Source organism: Dipodomys merriami, unplaced genomic scaffold, assembly GCF_024711535.1.
Source record: "Dipodomys merriami isolate MVZ:Mamm:240054 unplaced genomic scaffold, mDipMer1.0.p SCAF_39, whole genome shotgun sequence".
Classification (NCBI taxonomy): Eukaryota; Metazoa; Chordata; class Mammalia; order Rodentia; family Heteromyidae; genus Dipodomys; species Dipodomys merriami.
In genome coordinates, this window is record NW_027205492.1 from 8,452,580 (window position 1) to 8,469,585 (window position 17,006).

The 17,006-nt window shown below is 60.8% G+C and overlaps 1 protein-coding gene across 2 annotated transcripts in view; it reads right to left on the reverse strand.

The window, feature by feature from the left end:
- Nfatc2 (nuclear factor of activated T cells 2) overlaps positions 1–17,006 on the reverse strand; it is a 76,839-nt gene that overhangs the window by 41,721 nt on the left and 18,112 nt on the right. For both annotated transcript variants that reach the window (XM_069990008.1, XM_069990009.1), the window contains exons 4-5: positions 8,254–8,456; positions 6,900–7,072 (exon numbers count right to left, since the gene is read on the reverse strand). In XM_069990008.1, coding sequence (XP_069846109.1) covers positions 6,900–7,072; positions 8,254–8,456 — 376 coding nt within the window. The remainder of the gene's footprint in view (positions 1–6,899; positions 7,073–8,253; positions 8,457–17,006) is intronic.

Sequence of the window (17,006 nt, forward strand, 5' to 3'; positions counted from 1 at the left end):
GCCCCTCTGCCCCTCTGCCCTCTGCCCCCTGCCCCTCTGCCTCCTGCCCTCTGCCTCCTGCCCTCTGCCCCCTGCCCCTCTGCCCCCTGCCTCTGCCCCCTGCCCTCTGCCCAGCAGAACAAGAGGGGGAGCTGCAAAGCCCTGACCACTCCACGCAACACACACACACACACGCAGCCCCGGCCCTGTTCACTTTGGCGGGGGACCACAGTGCTGCGTGCCTGGTCTCTACCCTCCAGGTTCAATAGCACGCCCCCCACCCCACGGTCCCCAGCCATGACCACCAAACATGCCCGATGTTCCCGAGGAGAAGGGTACACACCCCGATACCCTAGCTGGCAGCCAAAGTCAAGTGATTCCGAAAGGGTCTGAGGGGCGGGCTTTTTTTTTAAATTTTTTTTTAAGGAAAAGCAGTTTGGATGGTTCGTGGGGGCCACGGGCAGCCCGGAGTCTGGCTCCATGACTGAAGTGTGGTTCCACGCAGGGACACAGGGAGCAGGAGACACCCATGGGATCAAAAGGCCATGGTTTCCAGAGCTTGCTGTGTGACCCTGGAAAAGTCGCTTCACCTCTCAGAGTCACATTTCTCCTCTGTTAAAACTGCAATTGTACCAGAGTCTGCTCCACACAGTCCTGGATGGTCACAGGTCAAAATGCGGCTGTGATCAGATCTAACGTCAACCCAAATACCCAAGGAGGGATTATGGTGATGAAAATGTTCTAGAATTAGTGATGGTACTTGGTGCCGCTGAATTCCACACATTCAGGTGGATCAACTGGTCAGTTGTGTTGTATATTTTTTGACATGGTTTACAAAAAAGGATCTGCTAGTTGGTGACACCCCGCTGGCGGTGCCTGGGTCCGGTCGCCCCTCTGGAAGCTGGTTCCTTCTTAGATCCCACGCCCTTGGCCCCTGCTCGCTGCGCTTCTCAGGGATCCCCAGCTATCCAGGGTTCCTGTCCCGGGACATGGCCCTGGGCAGGTCCCCCATTCCTCAGCCTGGAGGCAAAGCCAGCGGGTCCACCAAGCCCCTGGAAGAGGAACCCGGGAGGGGGCAGGGCAGCCCCAGGGTCTGTCTGAAGCAACTTCTACCACCTATGGCCAGGGCCTGGGGGAGGGCCAGGCCTACTCCCACCCCTCCCCCTCAGTCCTGCCCAGCTCTGCAAGCTGTGGGGATTCCGGAAGTTTCCTCACTCAGCCCTGGGCTTGGCAGTCTGGCTGGGACGTGTGCGGATGTCTGCAGCCCAGCTCCTGCCTAAGCTCTGCGGTGGCCTGGCAGCGTGCTCTCCCCCCCCCCACTCCTGGCGCATCAGAACGCGGCTCGGGGGCAGAAGGAGGGCTTCTCATATTTTCTCCGCTTTGAAAGTGCAGGCGTTCTTGGCTACACCGCCTGACTTGGCACGGTGCGTGCAGCACGCATGCTCCAGCGAGACGCCCCAGCTCGGGGACACTCACTCCACAAGCCAACGCCAGGAGCCCCACCCCTCCTCCCCCACCCCCACCCCCAGAAGAAAACCTGACACAATCTCCCTGCTGCCTTCAGACAGGAAAAGAAAAAGGATGCCGGGCACCGTCAGCTCACGCCTGTCATCCTAGATGCTCAGGAAGCTGAGATCTGAGGGTCACGGTTCAAAGCCAGCCTGGGCAGAAAAGTCTGTGAGACTCTTATCTCCAATGAACCACCGGAAAACCCGAAGTGGCGCTGTGGCTCAAGTGGTAGAGCGTTCGCCTCGAGCTGAAGGGCTGAGGGACAGAGCCCAGGCTGTGAGTTCAAGCCCCACGACCAACAAAAACAAATACCAACACAAGTGGGTTGTCTGTGCAGTGCACACCTGTAATCCCAGTACCTGGGATACTGAGGCAGAGCCAGACCTTGGGTGGGGCTGAGGGGAGAGGGAGAAAGGGCCTCACACAACCTGCTTCCTTTTAAGATTACAACACTGATAATACTGCTTCATACATGTTCAAGACCCATGATCAACAGAAGAAGAAGAAAAGGAGGAGGAGGAGAAGGAGGAAGAAGAAGAAGAGGAGAAAAGGAGAAAAGGAAAAGAGCCAGGCACTGGTGCTCACACCTGTAATCCTAGTTACTCAGGAAGCTGAGATCTAAGGATCTAGAATTCAAAGCCAACAGAGAAATCCAAGAGACTCTCATCTCCAAGGAACCAACAAAAGAGCAGGCAGTGGGACTGTGGCTCAAGTGGTAAAGCACCAGCCTTAAGAAAACAAAAGCAACTAAGCAAAGTTCAAGTCCCAATACACACACACACCTATGTGTTAACAACAACAAAAAATACCAGTAACCCGAATAGAAAGAATGGGCAAATTACTTGAGCAGACCCCTCACCAAAGAAGGCCCACAAGCCTGGATGCTGAGCCATCAGAGCCATGCACAGGAGCTCCACAAGGAGACTCCTTTCCCTCCCTAGGGTGGCCGGGCTTGGAAGGACAGACAGCTCAAGAGGCCAGGACCCTGCTTTCTTGAGCAGTGTGTAGAGGACAGGAGAGCCCCCCTCCCCGCATTCCCGGTCATCTGCCTCTCCACAGGCTCCCTGGGCAGACAGCGGTCACCTTCCACAGCTCAGCCACGCGTGGGAAGGAACCACTGAGTCACGGCCTGCACCGGCAGCATGTGCCCTGTGCAGTCCCCGGCTAGGAAGGTCCACAGAGCTCCAAACCCCGAGAACCACAGAGCGGTGGGGAGGGGGCAGCGGCCTTCGGGGCAGACCCCAGGAGACCGGCAAGAAGGACAGACTTCCTCCCGTGGCTCTGAATGGCGGCTGCAGATGGCTGGGGCTCCCGCCACACCCACCCGATCTACAGCCTTAATTACACCCCCAGTGAAAAGGTGTGTGGCAGAGGGCGGGGAGAGAGGCGGGAGGGAGGGGAGGTGGGAGGTGGTGACTGAGAAGAGGGGAGGAAATGCATCCCGCAAGGGACAGAGTAGCTGGAAACAGAGTATCTGCACACCCTGAGCTCTGAGAGGACCCGCTGTGAAACTGCTGTAAGATTTTCTTGAAGCACGAGACACTGAGAAGCTGGGGGAGGTGGGGAGGAGGGAATCTACAGGGTTTAGCTGGAGTAAGTCATGGGTAGAAAGCTTCTAGAAGGTTCTCCGGACAGGGTACACCCCCCCCCAGGACCTCTCCTTTCCCTTTCCTGGCTGCCTTTTGTCCCTCTCCCCCTCTAGGAAGTAAGAGAATCTTCTTCCTGCCCTGAGCTCTGGGCCCTGCAGACACGGATCACGGGAGGCGTGTGGGGAGGAGCCGGGGCCGCCATCACCCCAGGAGGGCCAGCGCCGACCCCCCTAAGCGGGCTCTCGGGGAGGAAGGATGGCTGGGTAGCTGTCATCCCAGCTACTCAGGAGGCTGAGAATGGAGGATGGCAGTTCAAAGCCAGCCCCGGCAGGAAAGTCCCTGAGACTCTGGTCTCCGGTTAAGGGAGAGCTGTGGCTAGAGGGACAGAGTGGCAGCCGGGAGGGGGAAGGGCTCGGGCACAGCACCCAGGCCCTGAGTTCAAGCCCCGGGACTGAGGGATGGGAGGGGAGGCTCGAAGCCAGCACTTCCCAAACTCACTAGCTCCACACCCGGGCTGCCGCCCAGACCAGCGGAACCAGAGTCTCCGGGCATCAGTACACACACACACACACACACACATGTCCGGGGGGGGGGGAAGGTGTGTGCGTGTTCACAGGTGATTCTGGGGTGCGGTCCCAGCTGGTACTACTACTCTAGGGAGTACCCTGCCTGCCTGGCTCCGGCTCCCGGCACAGATCTCAGGCCAGTCATCCACGCCTTGTAATGGCCTAGGAAACACACCGGGGACACAGAGCACCCGTGGCCGCTGTGGCTGGGCCGTGTCTTGTCTAATAGAACCTGAGAACTCATTCTGTGCCCCAAAACGTAACTCAGTTCCCGAGTAAGGATGCAAGTCCACGTTCTCATAGTAAACACCTCCTCCCCCGCGGGCCCACGCCGTCATCAGCAGATACTTATTCCACACAAACTGGGTCAGGACGTGTTACTCTCCCACTGTCAATAAATATTTACTGCCTAGCTCCCTACAGATTATATAGTAAGGCGATCAGCCAATAAATATTTATGGGACTGCCAGGCCCTGGTCTAGGGAAATGGAGCAAACGAGGAAATAAAAAGTAACAGACGATGGGGGGGAGGGGGGGACCGCAAAGATGGGGTTGCTATGGAGACCACGAAGTTTCACAGAACCAGAAGAAACTTGAAAGCTGGAGACTGCTACCTACAGAGGGAAACAGAGCCCTTTACCAAGAAACGCTTGGTTTCCTCCTCTGCCAGAGCAAGGTTAGGTGACTCTCTGGAGGGCGGCCTGGTGGCCACGGGTGAGCTGCAGAGCCTCTGAGTGACAACAGACGACTTGATGGGGGGGGGCTGCTGTGGCCTCCCCCCTCCCCTTCCCCCCTTCTCTGCTCCCCATCCTCCTCCACCCAGGCCTGCGCACCAGCCCGAGGCGGTCAAAACCTCAAAGTGGGGTGGGAGGGGCACGCCAAGGGGGCAGGGGTGAGGACCGGGGAGGGGGTCTATGGAGGAGAGGGGGTAGAGGTTTCTAGAAGGATGTGGGTAACACCTGCCTTCCCTGGCCATCCTAGGTTTCTCTCTCCCAGCTCAGCACAAACTCATCACTGCCGCAGCCCAGCCCCCACCTGGCCTAGACACAGGCCTGGGTTCACTTCCAAAGGCCACCCGGAGCCCAGCGGTAGCGGCTGCCCACAGCCGGGCTCCCGCTCTCCCTCCTCCCTGGCGTTCAACCCAAGGCTGGGTTTCCTCTGCCCTTCCTGCGGCAGACCACCATGCTGTGCTCCCCCACTTCACCTCTGCTGGAGATCACCTCTGATCACTACCATGGTGTGTGTGTGCGCGCGCGTGTGTGTGTGCGTGTGTGTGTGTGTGTGTGTGTGTGTGTGTGCGCTGACGCTGGAACCCAGGCTCAGTATGTATTCTACCACTTCCAACCAACGGCCATCTTTAATTTTAAAAAAATTAAATGCCTATAATCAATCCCCAGAGACGCTGAGAGGATCACAGTTCAGGACCAGCCCGGGCAAAAGGTTATTGAGACCCCATCTCAATCAATAAGCCTGGTCACAGTGGTCACCTGTCTTCTAGGTGAATCAGGAGGCAGCTTGCCATCTGGTCTGGCGGAGGCAAAAATGATGGATCCCCTGGGGAGCACAGGGCACTCAGGGCGGGGGGCGTGGCCCGAGTGGTGGGTCAGTGATAGAGAGGCCCCGAGTTCAAACCCCAATACCACCAACACAAAGCATGGCTCAGCTTTTCAGATCAGAAGACCCGGCCACCCCGGTCCAGCCTCCCACGGGAGCCCGCAGGCCGCAGGCCCCTGGGGGCCAGGCGCTGCCCCGTCCGGTCCGGTCTCCACTGCTCCCTGCCGCCATCACCTGCTCTTCTCCTTCCCACCCTGGCCCCACCTCTGCAGGGAATCCCTGTGTCAGCTGGGCATGGAAAATGTCGAATGAAAAGAGGAAAGCCTGGAAGCATACTTGAACATGAAACACGACTGTAACAACATAAAATATCCTTAGAAGACTAAAGACATTACATTAGCACGTTTCGTGTCTGAAGCCATGTTTGTTTGTTTGTTTGGGGGCCTCGAACTCAGGGCCCGGGCGCTGTAGCTGAGCCTGTTTGTACCCAAGGCTAGCGCTCTAGCATTTGAGCCACAGTGCCCTTTCTGGCTTTTTTTTTCTGAGTAGTTTAGTGGAGATAAGAGTCTCATGGACTCTCTTGCTGGCTTTGAACCGTGATCCTCAGATCTCAGCCTCCTGAGTAGCTAGGATGACAGGCGTGAGCCACCAGCACTCAGCTGATGTTTATTTTTGTCTTTATGTTTTCCCAAATAATTTCCAAACCTGCAAAAAGCCAACAGAGAGGAAGCGGTGTGATGTCTCAACGCCAGGCAGAAGCTCACAGCAAAATATGGCTCAAAAAACCAAACCAAAACAAAATGAACCTAAGAGCAAAATTCTCCTGAAAAGAGTGGGTGAGGAAACTGGACTGGGTCTCCTGAAACCTGGCTGAACTGGGGGATGGAGGGTGGGGGTGGGGGAGGAGTGTCTTTACAAATGGCAGCTTGTGGTAAATCATGCCGGGGTCTGCAGGGTGCTGACAGCTCCCTCCTTACAACCCTAGCTACCCAAGAGGCTGAGATCTGAAGAACTGTGGTTCAAAGCCAGTCCAGGAATGAAAGTGTTCTAAAATGTCATCTTCAAATGAACCAGCAAAAAAGTGGGTTGGAGGCATGGCTCAGGTGGTAGAGCGCCAGCCTTTAGCAAGTAAGACAAGCAAGTGTGAGGCCCCGAATTCAAACCCTGGTACTGAAACAACTGATGAGCATTTCTATGTTGCGGGTGGGCCTGGTCCTCAGCAGCGAGCGAGTGAGCATTCGCGTCCCTGTGGACCCCGCCGCCCCTCCCCTGGCCTGCACCTGACCCTGGGCAGACCCCACCACCACTGGGCCGCAGTGGGCGGAGCAGAGGCCCTGGTTCAAATCCCAGCTCTCCGTCTTTGGGGCGGGCCCTGGGGGCTCCACCCCCTCGTGGGCACAAAGCCCTGAAGAGCTTTCTGGAGCTGAGGGGGCCTCAGTGCTCTGCCCAGGCTGCGGGCTGGAGCTCGGGACGCCAAGGTCACCGTGACGGAGCAAGGGGACACCGTGTGCCCCCAACTCACCCCCCCTCCCCCACATCTACCTCTTCTAGAACCAGAATATTTACGCCTTTCCACTCTGCTAAACCAAGCCCTGGGCTACCCAGTCACCCGCGCTGTTTTTTATTATTCCCACAGTAAACAGAGGCCGAGCGACGTCCCGCACGGCCCCCTCGGCCGTGGCCAGCCCCGGGCCCCACTCACAGCACTCGATGGGGTTGGACGCGGTCTGCAGCGAGACGATGCGGCCGCTGGCCTCGGGGATGTGCACGCGGAACACCAGACGCACGCGCGTGTTCTTCCTGCCGATGTCCGTCTCGCCCTTCCGCAGCTCGATGTCCGCATTCCGCAGCTTCAGGATGCCCGCACAGTCGATGCTGCGGGCGGGGGGCGGGCCGGGGGTCACACACCACCGTCACCCACCAAAAACAACTGTCCCTGCCACAAGGACGGGCGGGCGGCCAGCCAGGGAGGCTGCCGGGGCTGCCACATACCCCTCCCTCCAGGCCCCAGTGCCAGGCGCACACCAAGTGCCCCGTTAAACACAAAACCGCTGCAGCGCCCAGAGAAGCTCCCCAGCGCCAATCAGTTCTCCGGGGAAATCTTCCGTGCTAAATTGTCCCATTCTCACAAGTTCCCCCCCCCAAATGAGCCTGCTGCTCACGCCTGTAATCCTGGCCACTTAGAGGCTGAGATCTGAGGATCTTAGTCTATGAGACTCTTATCTGCAATTAACCAGCAAAAAGAAGTGGAGCTGTGGTTCAAGTGGTAGAGCACCAGCCTTGAACAAGAAAGCTCTGGGACAGCACTCAGGCCCAGTTCAAGGCCCAAGACCTACACACATCTACAAACAAGTGCCCCAAACCGAGAGCTGCTGTCACAGCGCCACTGTGGTGGAAAAGAGCAGCCTGGGGTTAGGAGAAGCACCCAGTTGTTCAAAGATAAGAGACCCAGCACGTGTACTCCGAGCCCTGGACGTGTGGAGAAAGGGCGGGGCGGGCGTAATCACACAAAGCCATTGCTGGCTCTGAGCCAGCCCGGCCTCCATGCGCCCTTCTGTTTTCCTGACGCTTTCATGCATTTTCTCAGGAAAGAGTTTTTGGTTTGCTTTTGTTTGTTTTTAACTCCAACTCAGGCCTGCATTGCTCCCCTGCTTCTAGACAAAGCAAGCTCTGCAAGCTTCACCTCCCAGTGCCACACCGGAGTGTCTACCCTCTGCATCCGTATCAAATCTATGATTCACACACCTACCAATAAGACCTCACGCCAAGTGACGTGCTTCAAAGATTCCTAAGTACTCTCCCCGCTAAGATGCATGGAGACATTCTCCCACAGAAGCCAGCTCACGACAGCTCCGTCCACAAAGCTCAGACCCTAGGACCTCAAGCATGGCTGTGTCCTTCCCCTCTGGGCAGTCCTAACCTGAACAAGGCCAGTCCCCAGGCCTGCCCCTCCCCAGAGCCCCTGGCCCCGGCCCAGGGCCCTGGCCCCGCCCTCAGGACCCTGGCCCCGCCCCCAGGACCCCGGCCCCACCCCCAGGCCTGCCCCCAGGACTTACGTGGCCCTCATGTTGTTCTTGGGCTCCAAGGGGATCTCCAGGACTTTGGTGTTGCCCACGATCTTCTCGTAGCTGGTGGTGGTGACGGTCTTCCCTGTTATCCGGTGCACCTGGTAGAAGGCGTGCGGCTTCAGGATGCGTTCGTCGGCCGTCCCGATGAAGATCTGCAGCCCCAGAGGCTTGGAGTCCATGTATCCATGCAGCTGAGAGGAGGGGACAGGACGGAATCGTTGGGGTAGCCAGTGCGCTGGCTGTGTTCTGACCACCGAGATCAGAGCAGAGAACCGGCCGCGTGGCTGGGACACACAGCCACTGCAAACAGCTTGGTGGCTCACCGGCACCGGGGACTGTGGGTAACCCGCGGGATCCTCCCTAACGTGGAATATTAGGTAGCCAGGAAAAAAAGACAGATTTGAATTGCACAGAGGGAGAAATAGCCGGAAGTGGCATGTCGCTGGCAACTGAGGGTCAGGGCGTGGAGCCGCACAGTCCCGACAACTGAAAAAGGATCTGGAAGCAGGTGGGAGCCCGGGGAGCGTCAGGGAGAGTCACACACAGCGACACCCGAAGAGGATACTTGGGGGAGAAACGCAGGGCAGTGCACACGCACCTCCGGTCACATAAAACGACCATCTGCAAACGAGAGGCTAAATACGCAAGAGTCGACATGACAATACAGCAATTAACCAGGGGCCACTGGAGCATTAGGAAAAAAGAGCTAGGCCACAGCTCACCCATCTACGGCAAAAATAAAGGCCGGCCGCTGGGGGTCACGCCTGTCACCCTAGCTACTCAGGAGGCTGAGATCTGAGGATCTTGGTTCAAAGCCAGGCTGGGCAGGAAAGTCCATGAGATTCTTATCTCCCATGAACCACCAGAAAACCGGAAGTGGCACTGTGGCTCAAGTGGTAGAGCGCTTGCCTTGAGCTGAAGAGCTGAGGGACAGCGCCCAGGCCCAGAGTTCAGGCCCCACGACCGACTAAATAAATAACTAAAATAAAAGGTCTGAAGCCAGGGAGGGCAGCCTCGAGCCGGCCAGCGGTCAGCTCGCAGAGGACACAGAACAGTGGCACCGAAGGAGCCAGGCGCCGGGGAGCGTGCCGCACGGAATGGCTTCCTGTCTCCGCCTTCAATCCCACCTCACCGCCCGGGTGGCCCAGCTCCTGCTGCCTGGGCCTCCCTCCGTGTTCCCAATGAGGAGCCTCGCCATCCTCCACCTCTCGCGTCGGTGGTGATGAAAACCAGGCGGCCCGCTGGCACGCACACGTACACGCACACACGCACGCACGCCCACCCTGGCGTCCAAAGCACGCCAGATTTGGTTCCAATGGCCATAGCCACCACAGGAGACCGAGGAAGCCAGCAGGGCCAGCGCTGGGCCTGCGGACGGAGGGGCTGGACCCCTGTGCCCAGCCCGGGGTCTGTGAACACACACACACACACACACACACACACACACACACACACACACACACACACACGATCGCCCATCCCCCCCCCCCAAGCTTCCTAGGCTCCTCCTCACATGGGCAGTGGCCGCTCTGTGCCCCCTGGGGCTGGGGGACTCGGGGCAGCAAATTCCCTCTTGCCTGCCCTTGGCCTGTGGCAGAGATAATGCTACAGAGGATCCGTTAGCTCTACACAGAGACCTTCTCACCAGCTCCAACCCCTCACTGCAGGCGACAGAATCCAGCACCATCTGACCTGTGCCTACCTTACCAACTCCACTGGGTCCAGCCACCTGGCTTCCGTGCCTTAGAAACAGGCCAGGGGTGCTTCCTACCCCAGGCCCTTTGCATGTGCTGCTCCCACAGCCTACAAGCATTCTTCCACTAGGTCCTTCCCTGACCACTTCCTCCCTATCCCTCAGGTCTCGGCCTAAGTGCGGGGGCCTGCTCTGAGTCGCAGCTCCCCAGTGGCTTCCTGTTTGTTTCCTTCCTGACAAGGCTGAGTGTAAGCGCCGCATTATTTGCTTGCGGTCTGTTTCCCCTCCCCAAGGCGGGCGGCCTCTTCCTCACCGAGGCCGGCACCATGAATGGTTCCTGGCAGGCAGTAGGGGCTCGGTAAATATTTGCTGGCTAAATAAATGGGTAGACGGAGGGCAGGTTCTCCAGAGCCTGGCGTTTGGAGGCTGACTCATTCCCCACGCCAGAAAGAGACAGAGAGGACAGAGAGAGGACAGAGAAAGGAGAGAGGACAGAGAGAGGAGGAAGCGGCGGCAGTGTGCAGTGGGCGGCATTCCCTGCGATGTGAGGTGGTGGCAGGAATGCGCATGCCCGGGCAGGGGACACGCCGGGGCCTGGACAAATGAATTTTACAGCCCTGAGTCTGAGTCGAAAGGACAGCGACTTGGCAGCCTCTGGGGGACCATGAGGAAAAGCGAGACACAGATGAAGCGCCACTGGCCTCTGGATACTGGCCGGGAAGGGGAGACGGGGGGGACGGGGGGGGGGGGCGGTCCCCAGGGGCTTGGCACACGGGCTGACCCAGCCAGCCGGGAAACGGCAGCTGCTCGGGCCGCGCCCCTCCGGAGGCGGGCACATCTGGGCACATCTGGACAAGGCCCAGGCTCCGGCCTCTGGCCTTTCACGCCGCCCACACCTGGAAGGGGCTGGTGGGGGGTGGGGGCAGGACTGAGCCCCCTCCCCCAGAGCCGCCCAAGAGCTCAGCCATGGCGGCCCCATGAGCCCCTTCCTGGCCCCACTCCGGGATCCTAAGATCCAACTTCTCGGGTTTGGGCCCTAACTTAACACCCCACCATGGCCTCCACATGCATGAAGAACTTAGCTCAAACCCGCAGCCAGCCCAGCCCTGCCTCCCAGGACTCCATCCCCTCTCTCGGTGGCTCTCTGTCTGCTACTTTCCTTGTCTATACCCAGTCAGCTCCCTCTGCCTCAGGACCTTTGCACGTGCATGACTGCCGACCCACTAGGCTCCTTCCTGAAAGCCTCATTGCTCCAGATGCCTGCAGTGCTGGTCTGGGCCTCTGGGCCTCCCCTCCCCGACCAGGCCTCTGTCCCCCCCCCCCAAGCGTGGCCCTCAGTGGAGGCACAGGGCACAGACTGCCCCCCATGAAGACCGGTGCACCGGCCCCATGCCACACGATGTGGCTCCCGCGGTGGCCGCTCTGCGTGTGAGCGGCCTGAGGACCTGGAGGTCTGCGGAACGGGCGTCGCAGGCGACCTGCCGCTCCTCCTCCCCGGCTCCCTGGGATGGGTGTGGGCCACGGAGGCCCCCCCTCCCCGCACTCCCCACCGGCCTTTCCCCTTCTGAGCAGCGCCCTGACCCCGGCGGCATCCGGACCCCCTTGTCCTGCATTCCGCCAAGGAGCCGTGCAGAGCTGCAAGGAGTTCGGGGGGGGGGGGTGAGACGCTCACCCAGCGGGGCCGAAGTCCCACCCCCCCCCCACCCCCGTCTCCCTTCCTCAAATCCCACTGCCTGAGATGCAGGTGTGCTGGCTGGAGCTCCAGCAACGGCTCGTGGCCCTGAGGCCCCCAGGCCGACACCTCTACGCTCCCGGCAGCCAGGGCTCCGGAGCCTCGGCGTCGCGTCGGTGCTACCGAGGCCCCTGGGGAGGGCATCCGGCAGAGGCAAGCGCGGAGTGGCTCAGAGACGCGGGCCGGCTCCGGGCTGCACGCGGGTGGGCTCCGGGCTGCACAGGCTGGCTCCAGGCTGCACATGGGCCGGCTATGGGCTGCACAGGCCGGCTATGGGCTGCACAGGCCGGCTATGGGCTGCACGCGGGTCGGCTATGGGCTGCACAGGCCGGCGATGGGCTGCACGCGGGCCGGATCCCCCCGGCCGCATACGGGCCGGCTCCAGGCTGCACACGGGCCTCTGTGGTGCTGAAGGACTGTGCCCGAGGGGTGGGGAACCGGGGAGAAGCCGCCGCAGTCTGACTCTCCCCGGGGGGTGACGATGGAACTCGCTAGAAATAAAATCTCCGCTCACCGTCTGTCTGGCTTCTGAATGGCTTTTTCCTGGTGCCAAGGCGCCAGGCCTGGCAGCCGTGGAGAGGTGGCGGCGGCGGCGGCTGGCGGAGCGGCAGCGTCTGTGGGGCCGGCGTGGGGGGAGGGGGGCTGGCCGTGCGGCCCCTCGGGGGTCGAGGACCCACGTGACCCCCCCCAGGCCGAAGCCTGCTCAGGCCGGGCCACATCGGGCACCTGGGCAGCTCGGCCCCAGGCGCTGGGGACAGAGCCCGGCCCTGGCCTTTGCATACACGGGACCAGAGAGGTCAAGGAGGCTGCCCGGGGTGCCCAGCACAACGGGAAACCCAGCCAGGCCGCCGGATGCAGGGGTCGGGATCCTACTTCCTGCGGGGGAGGCCCAGGCGGACCTGGGACCCCAGGCAGGGGCAGCCCACGCTGGGAGCCCCACGCACGCCAGGGTGTCAGCCAGGGGGCGGCGTGAGACTGAGGCCGGCTGCCGCGGGCTGTGCACAGCACGACCAGCCCCATCCGGCCTGCTCCAGCCCAGCTATGGCTCAAGGGGTAGAGCACCACACGGCTCCTAGATGGTGCCCGGGCCCTGGGTTCGAGCCCCGGGAACGCTCCTCCCCTCCCCGGGAAAGCATGGCACACTGAGCCCCCCCCGGGCCCCCGAGCTGCCCAGCCCCCCAGCTGCCCGGACCCCAGGAGGAAAGGGGGTGAGGTCAAAGGGCACGGGCGGGGGAGAAGGGAGGTGGGAAGGCACGCGGCTTCTCCCCCCTCCTTCCCTGTCGTCCTCCATCTGCCCTAGAGTGCAGGGAGGGGGGAGGGAGGGCTTGGCGGGGGCTGAGGAGCAGGTGGACGGCTGGGGCAAAGGCTGAGGGACTGCGTTCCTACGGGAAGACCAAGGCAGATGTTTGGGGGGTGTCCCCACTCTTGCCTGCTGACCTCCGCTGTGGTGCAGACGGCAGGAGGCCCCTCCCGCTCCTCTTCTTCCCCTCCCCCTCCCCCTCCTGTCAGGGCGGAGGGGGGGACACCGGCCTGGCCCGGCCCGGCCCATGGCTCCAGCTCGTTTCCTGGCCTTAGGTCATGGCAAACCCCCTGGGAAACCTAAAAACTGGCCGTCAGCACTGAACTCTGCGCTGGTGCCGCGGCCTGTGTTCTGAGGCCAGGCCCACCTTCAAGCAAGCTCCCGCCCCAGGGCCTCTGCCCCAAGATACGGGCACTCAGAGCTCTCCCCAACTCCTCGGAACAGCTCCGCGTCACCCAAACAGCCCTCCGCCACCCGTGGTCACCTCCGCCACCCGTGGTCACCTCCGCCCTCCTCCGCCCCTCCCGCACCCCTCCTGCGCCCCTCCTGCTGCGTGTTCTGTTTTGTGTTTTAACCACACAGCAAAATGCAGAGCTGGATGCTATCTGAAAACCACAGGAGAGTGTTCTGCCCATGATCTCTGGACAAGATCATGAACACTTGGGGCCCCCAGGGCCTTGGGGTGTCTAGGGCAGGGGCTTAGAAGGGCCCAGCACCCACACAAACTGCCTGAGAGCCACACACACAGAGGCTGCCTCAGGAAGCAGCCATGAGACCTGAATCCTGCCATCGCAGCACACTCCCAAGGTCATCCCTGGACGGAATCAAGCAGCTCAGCTTCTTAGCATACTCTAGATGACGCTACTGACACACACCTGTAATCCTAGCTATGGAGGAGGCTGAGTCCTGGAGGACGGCCATGGGGAGGAGCCAGCCCCGGCAGGAAAAAAATCCCCAAGACACTGTATCTCCAGGTGAGCCAGCACAAAGGTGGCCTGGAGGCATGGCTGATGGGGTTGAGCACCAGCTGTGAGCAAGCCGAGCAAGTGTGCGGCTCTGAGTTCTAACAACAGCCACAGAAGAAGGGGGGGCGACCCCAGAGCCTCTTGGAAACAGGTCTGGGAGGCAGTAAACACAAGCTAGACGCCCGGGCTCGACTGTGTGGCCTCACACGGTCACCTAACTTCTCTGGGCCTCCCAGGACAGGGGACCTGGCCCTGTGCACCCCGTCCCCAGCACGTGACCTTCACCAGCCCCGCCCCTTGCTGTCATCAGGATGACCCCGAAGACTGCGGAGGTCAAGGGGCAAGCAGGTCACCCCGGAAGGGACCCAGTGACGCCCACCACGGCCCCCGGCACAGACGGGGGCCCACCGAGGCCCTCTGACCCACCAGCTGCAGGAACGCCGGCTCTCCCACATTCTGGAAGTTTCCGGCACACGGCCAACATGTGAGGGGAGCAGCCCCTGCCGCTCGTCTCTCTCCTCGGCTCGGGTGTTTGGAGACGGGGTTCTCATTCGAACCCGGGCCTGGGACTCGGCCTCCTCCCGCCATGCTGGGACTACAGGCTGACCCTGCCACACTGAGCGACACCTGGACATGAGGAGAAGCAGCCCCAGACACAGCCCCAGACACAGCTAGACACAGCCTCAGACACAGCCCCAGGCACAGCCAGACACAGACAGACACAGCCCCAGACACAGCCCCAGGCACAGCCAGACACAGCCCCAGACACAGACCCAGACACAGCCCTAGACACAGCTCCAGACACAGCACCAGAAACAGCCAGACACAGCCCTAGTCACAGTCCCTGACACAGTCCTAGACACAGCCCCAGACACAGCCCCAGACACAGCCCTAGACACAGCCCCAGACACAGCCCCAGACACAGCCCCAGACACAGCCCCAGACACAGCCCTAGACACAGCCAGACACAGCCCCAGACACAGCCCCAGACACAGCCCCAGACACAGCCCTAGACACAGCCAGACACAGCCCTAATCACAGCCCTAGACACAGCCAGACACAGCCAGACACAGCCCTAGACACAGCCAGACACAGCCCCAAACACAGCCCGAGTCACAGCCCTAGACACAGCCCCAGACACAGCCCTAGTCACAGCCCCTGACACAGCCCTAGACACAGCCAGACACAGCCCCAGATATTGCCATAGACACAGCCCTAGACACAGCCAGATACAGCCCCAGACACAGACCTAGACACAGCCCTAGACACAACCAGACACAGCCCTAGACACAACCCTAGTCACAGCCCGACACAGCCCTAGACACAGCCAGACACAGCCCCAATCACAGCCCTAGACACAGCCAGACACAGCCCCAATCACAGCCCTAGACACAGCCAGACACAACCCCAGACATCGCCACAGACACAGCCCTAGACACAGCCCTAGTCACAGCCCTAGACACAGCCCCAGACACAACCCCAGACACAACCAGACACAGCCCAGCCCAGCCCCAGCCCCAGTCCCCAGGGTGTCTAGGCCACGCCCTCTCTCTTCACTAGGACCCTTTCCGGGTCCCCCCTCCACGGAGTTGAGTTTTCCTATCCCCAGATGCAGCATGGTCTGGCCCCCCTAGACGCTCGGAAGGGCCACTGTGTGCCGGCTTTGGCCGTGCGCCTCACATAAGGTGGAGTCTCAGTGAAGATCTCCACTCCAGCCACGAGCGAGCCTTCGACCCCCAGCCGCCCCCAGGCCCCCCACTTCATCCCTCCCCGTTCCCCGAGATCCCACAGGCCTCTGCCAGCCCACTTCATCCCTCCCATTCCCCGAGGTCCCACAGGCCTCCGCCAGCCCCCCACTTCATCCCTCCCCGTTCCCCGAGGCCCCGCAGGCCTCTGCCAGCCCCCCACTTCAACCCTCCCTGTTCCCCGAGGCCCCGCAGGCCTCTGCCAGCCCACTTCATCCCTCCCCGTTCCCCGAGGTCCCGCAGGCCTCTGCCAGCCCCCCACTTCATCCCTCCCCGTTCCCCGAGGTCCCGCAGGCCTCCGCCAGCCCCCCACTTCATCCCTCCCCGTTCCCCGAGGCCCCGAAGGCCTCCGCCAGCCCACTTCATCCCTCCCAGCCCCCTGAGGCCCCTGCGCATCCCCATCCGCACAAACGGGCGCCAGCAAAGCCCTGCCCTAGCCATGGCTCCGGGGGTGCAGGGGACACCAGGGCTGAGGGACGCGGGGCACGGGGCGCAGTCCTACAGCCCCGGCGGCTGAACCTGAGCGGAGGGGCATGGGCTGCGCGCACATCATTCAGTTTCCAGCGAAGGAGTGAATCTGGGGGTGTCATGAACACTGTGAGCTGAGCACCAAGCCCCTATCATGGAGCAAATCCACTTCAGGGCAAACAAATAGTGACGTTCATTTAAATCTGCCCTGCCAAACATTCTGGGTAACAGGGGAGGCACCCCGTTAATCATACCCGACAATCAATTTGTGCGTGTGTGTATGTTGGTCATGGGTCTTGAACTCTGGGCCTGGGCGCTGTCCCTCAGCTCTTCAGCTCAAGGCTAGCGCTCTACCACCTGAGCCACAGCGCCACTTCCAGTTTTCTGGTGGTTCATGGGAGATAAGAATCTCAGGGACTGTCTTGCCTGGCTGGCTTTGAACCGAGATCCTCAGATCTCAGCCTCCTGAGTAGCTAGGATGACAGGTGTGAGCCACCACTCGTGGCTGACAATCCCTGTTTCTACTGTAATTATTTAGAGGTTTTCATCTGCTTATTTGGGGGGAAATTTTTCAAGTTAGATAGAAATCCATAGACATAAAGGACATTGATTAGGGGTAGAAAACAGAAAGAAACACTCCTGAGCCTGCAGCTGAAACCGAGTACCAAGGCCATGCTCCATATAGCGTCGTGTATTTAAATATGGAGGAGCGGAGAGGAGGCGGATAAAACAGCAGGACGGCGGGCGCCGCTCTCTCACACCTGCACGGGCCCACCAACCCGCTAAGAGCACCAAGAGCAAACTCCCTGCGTCCCAGCTGTGAAAGCCCCGCGGCGAA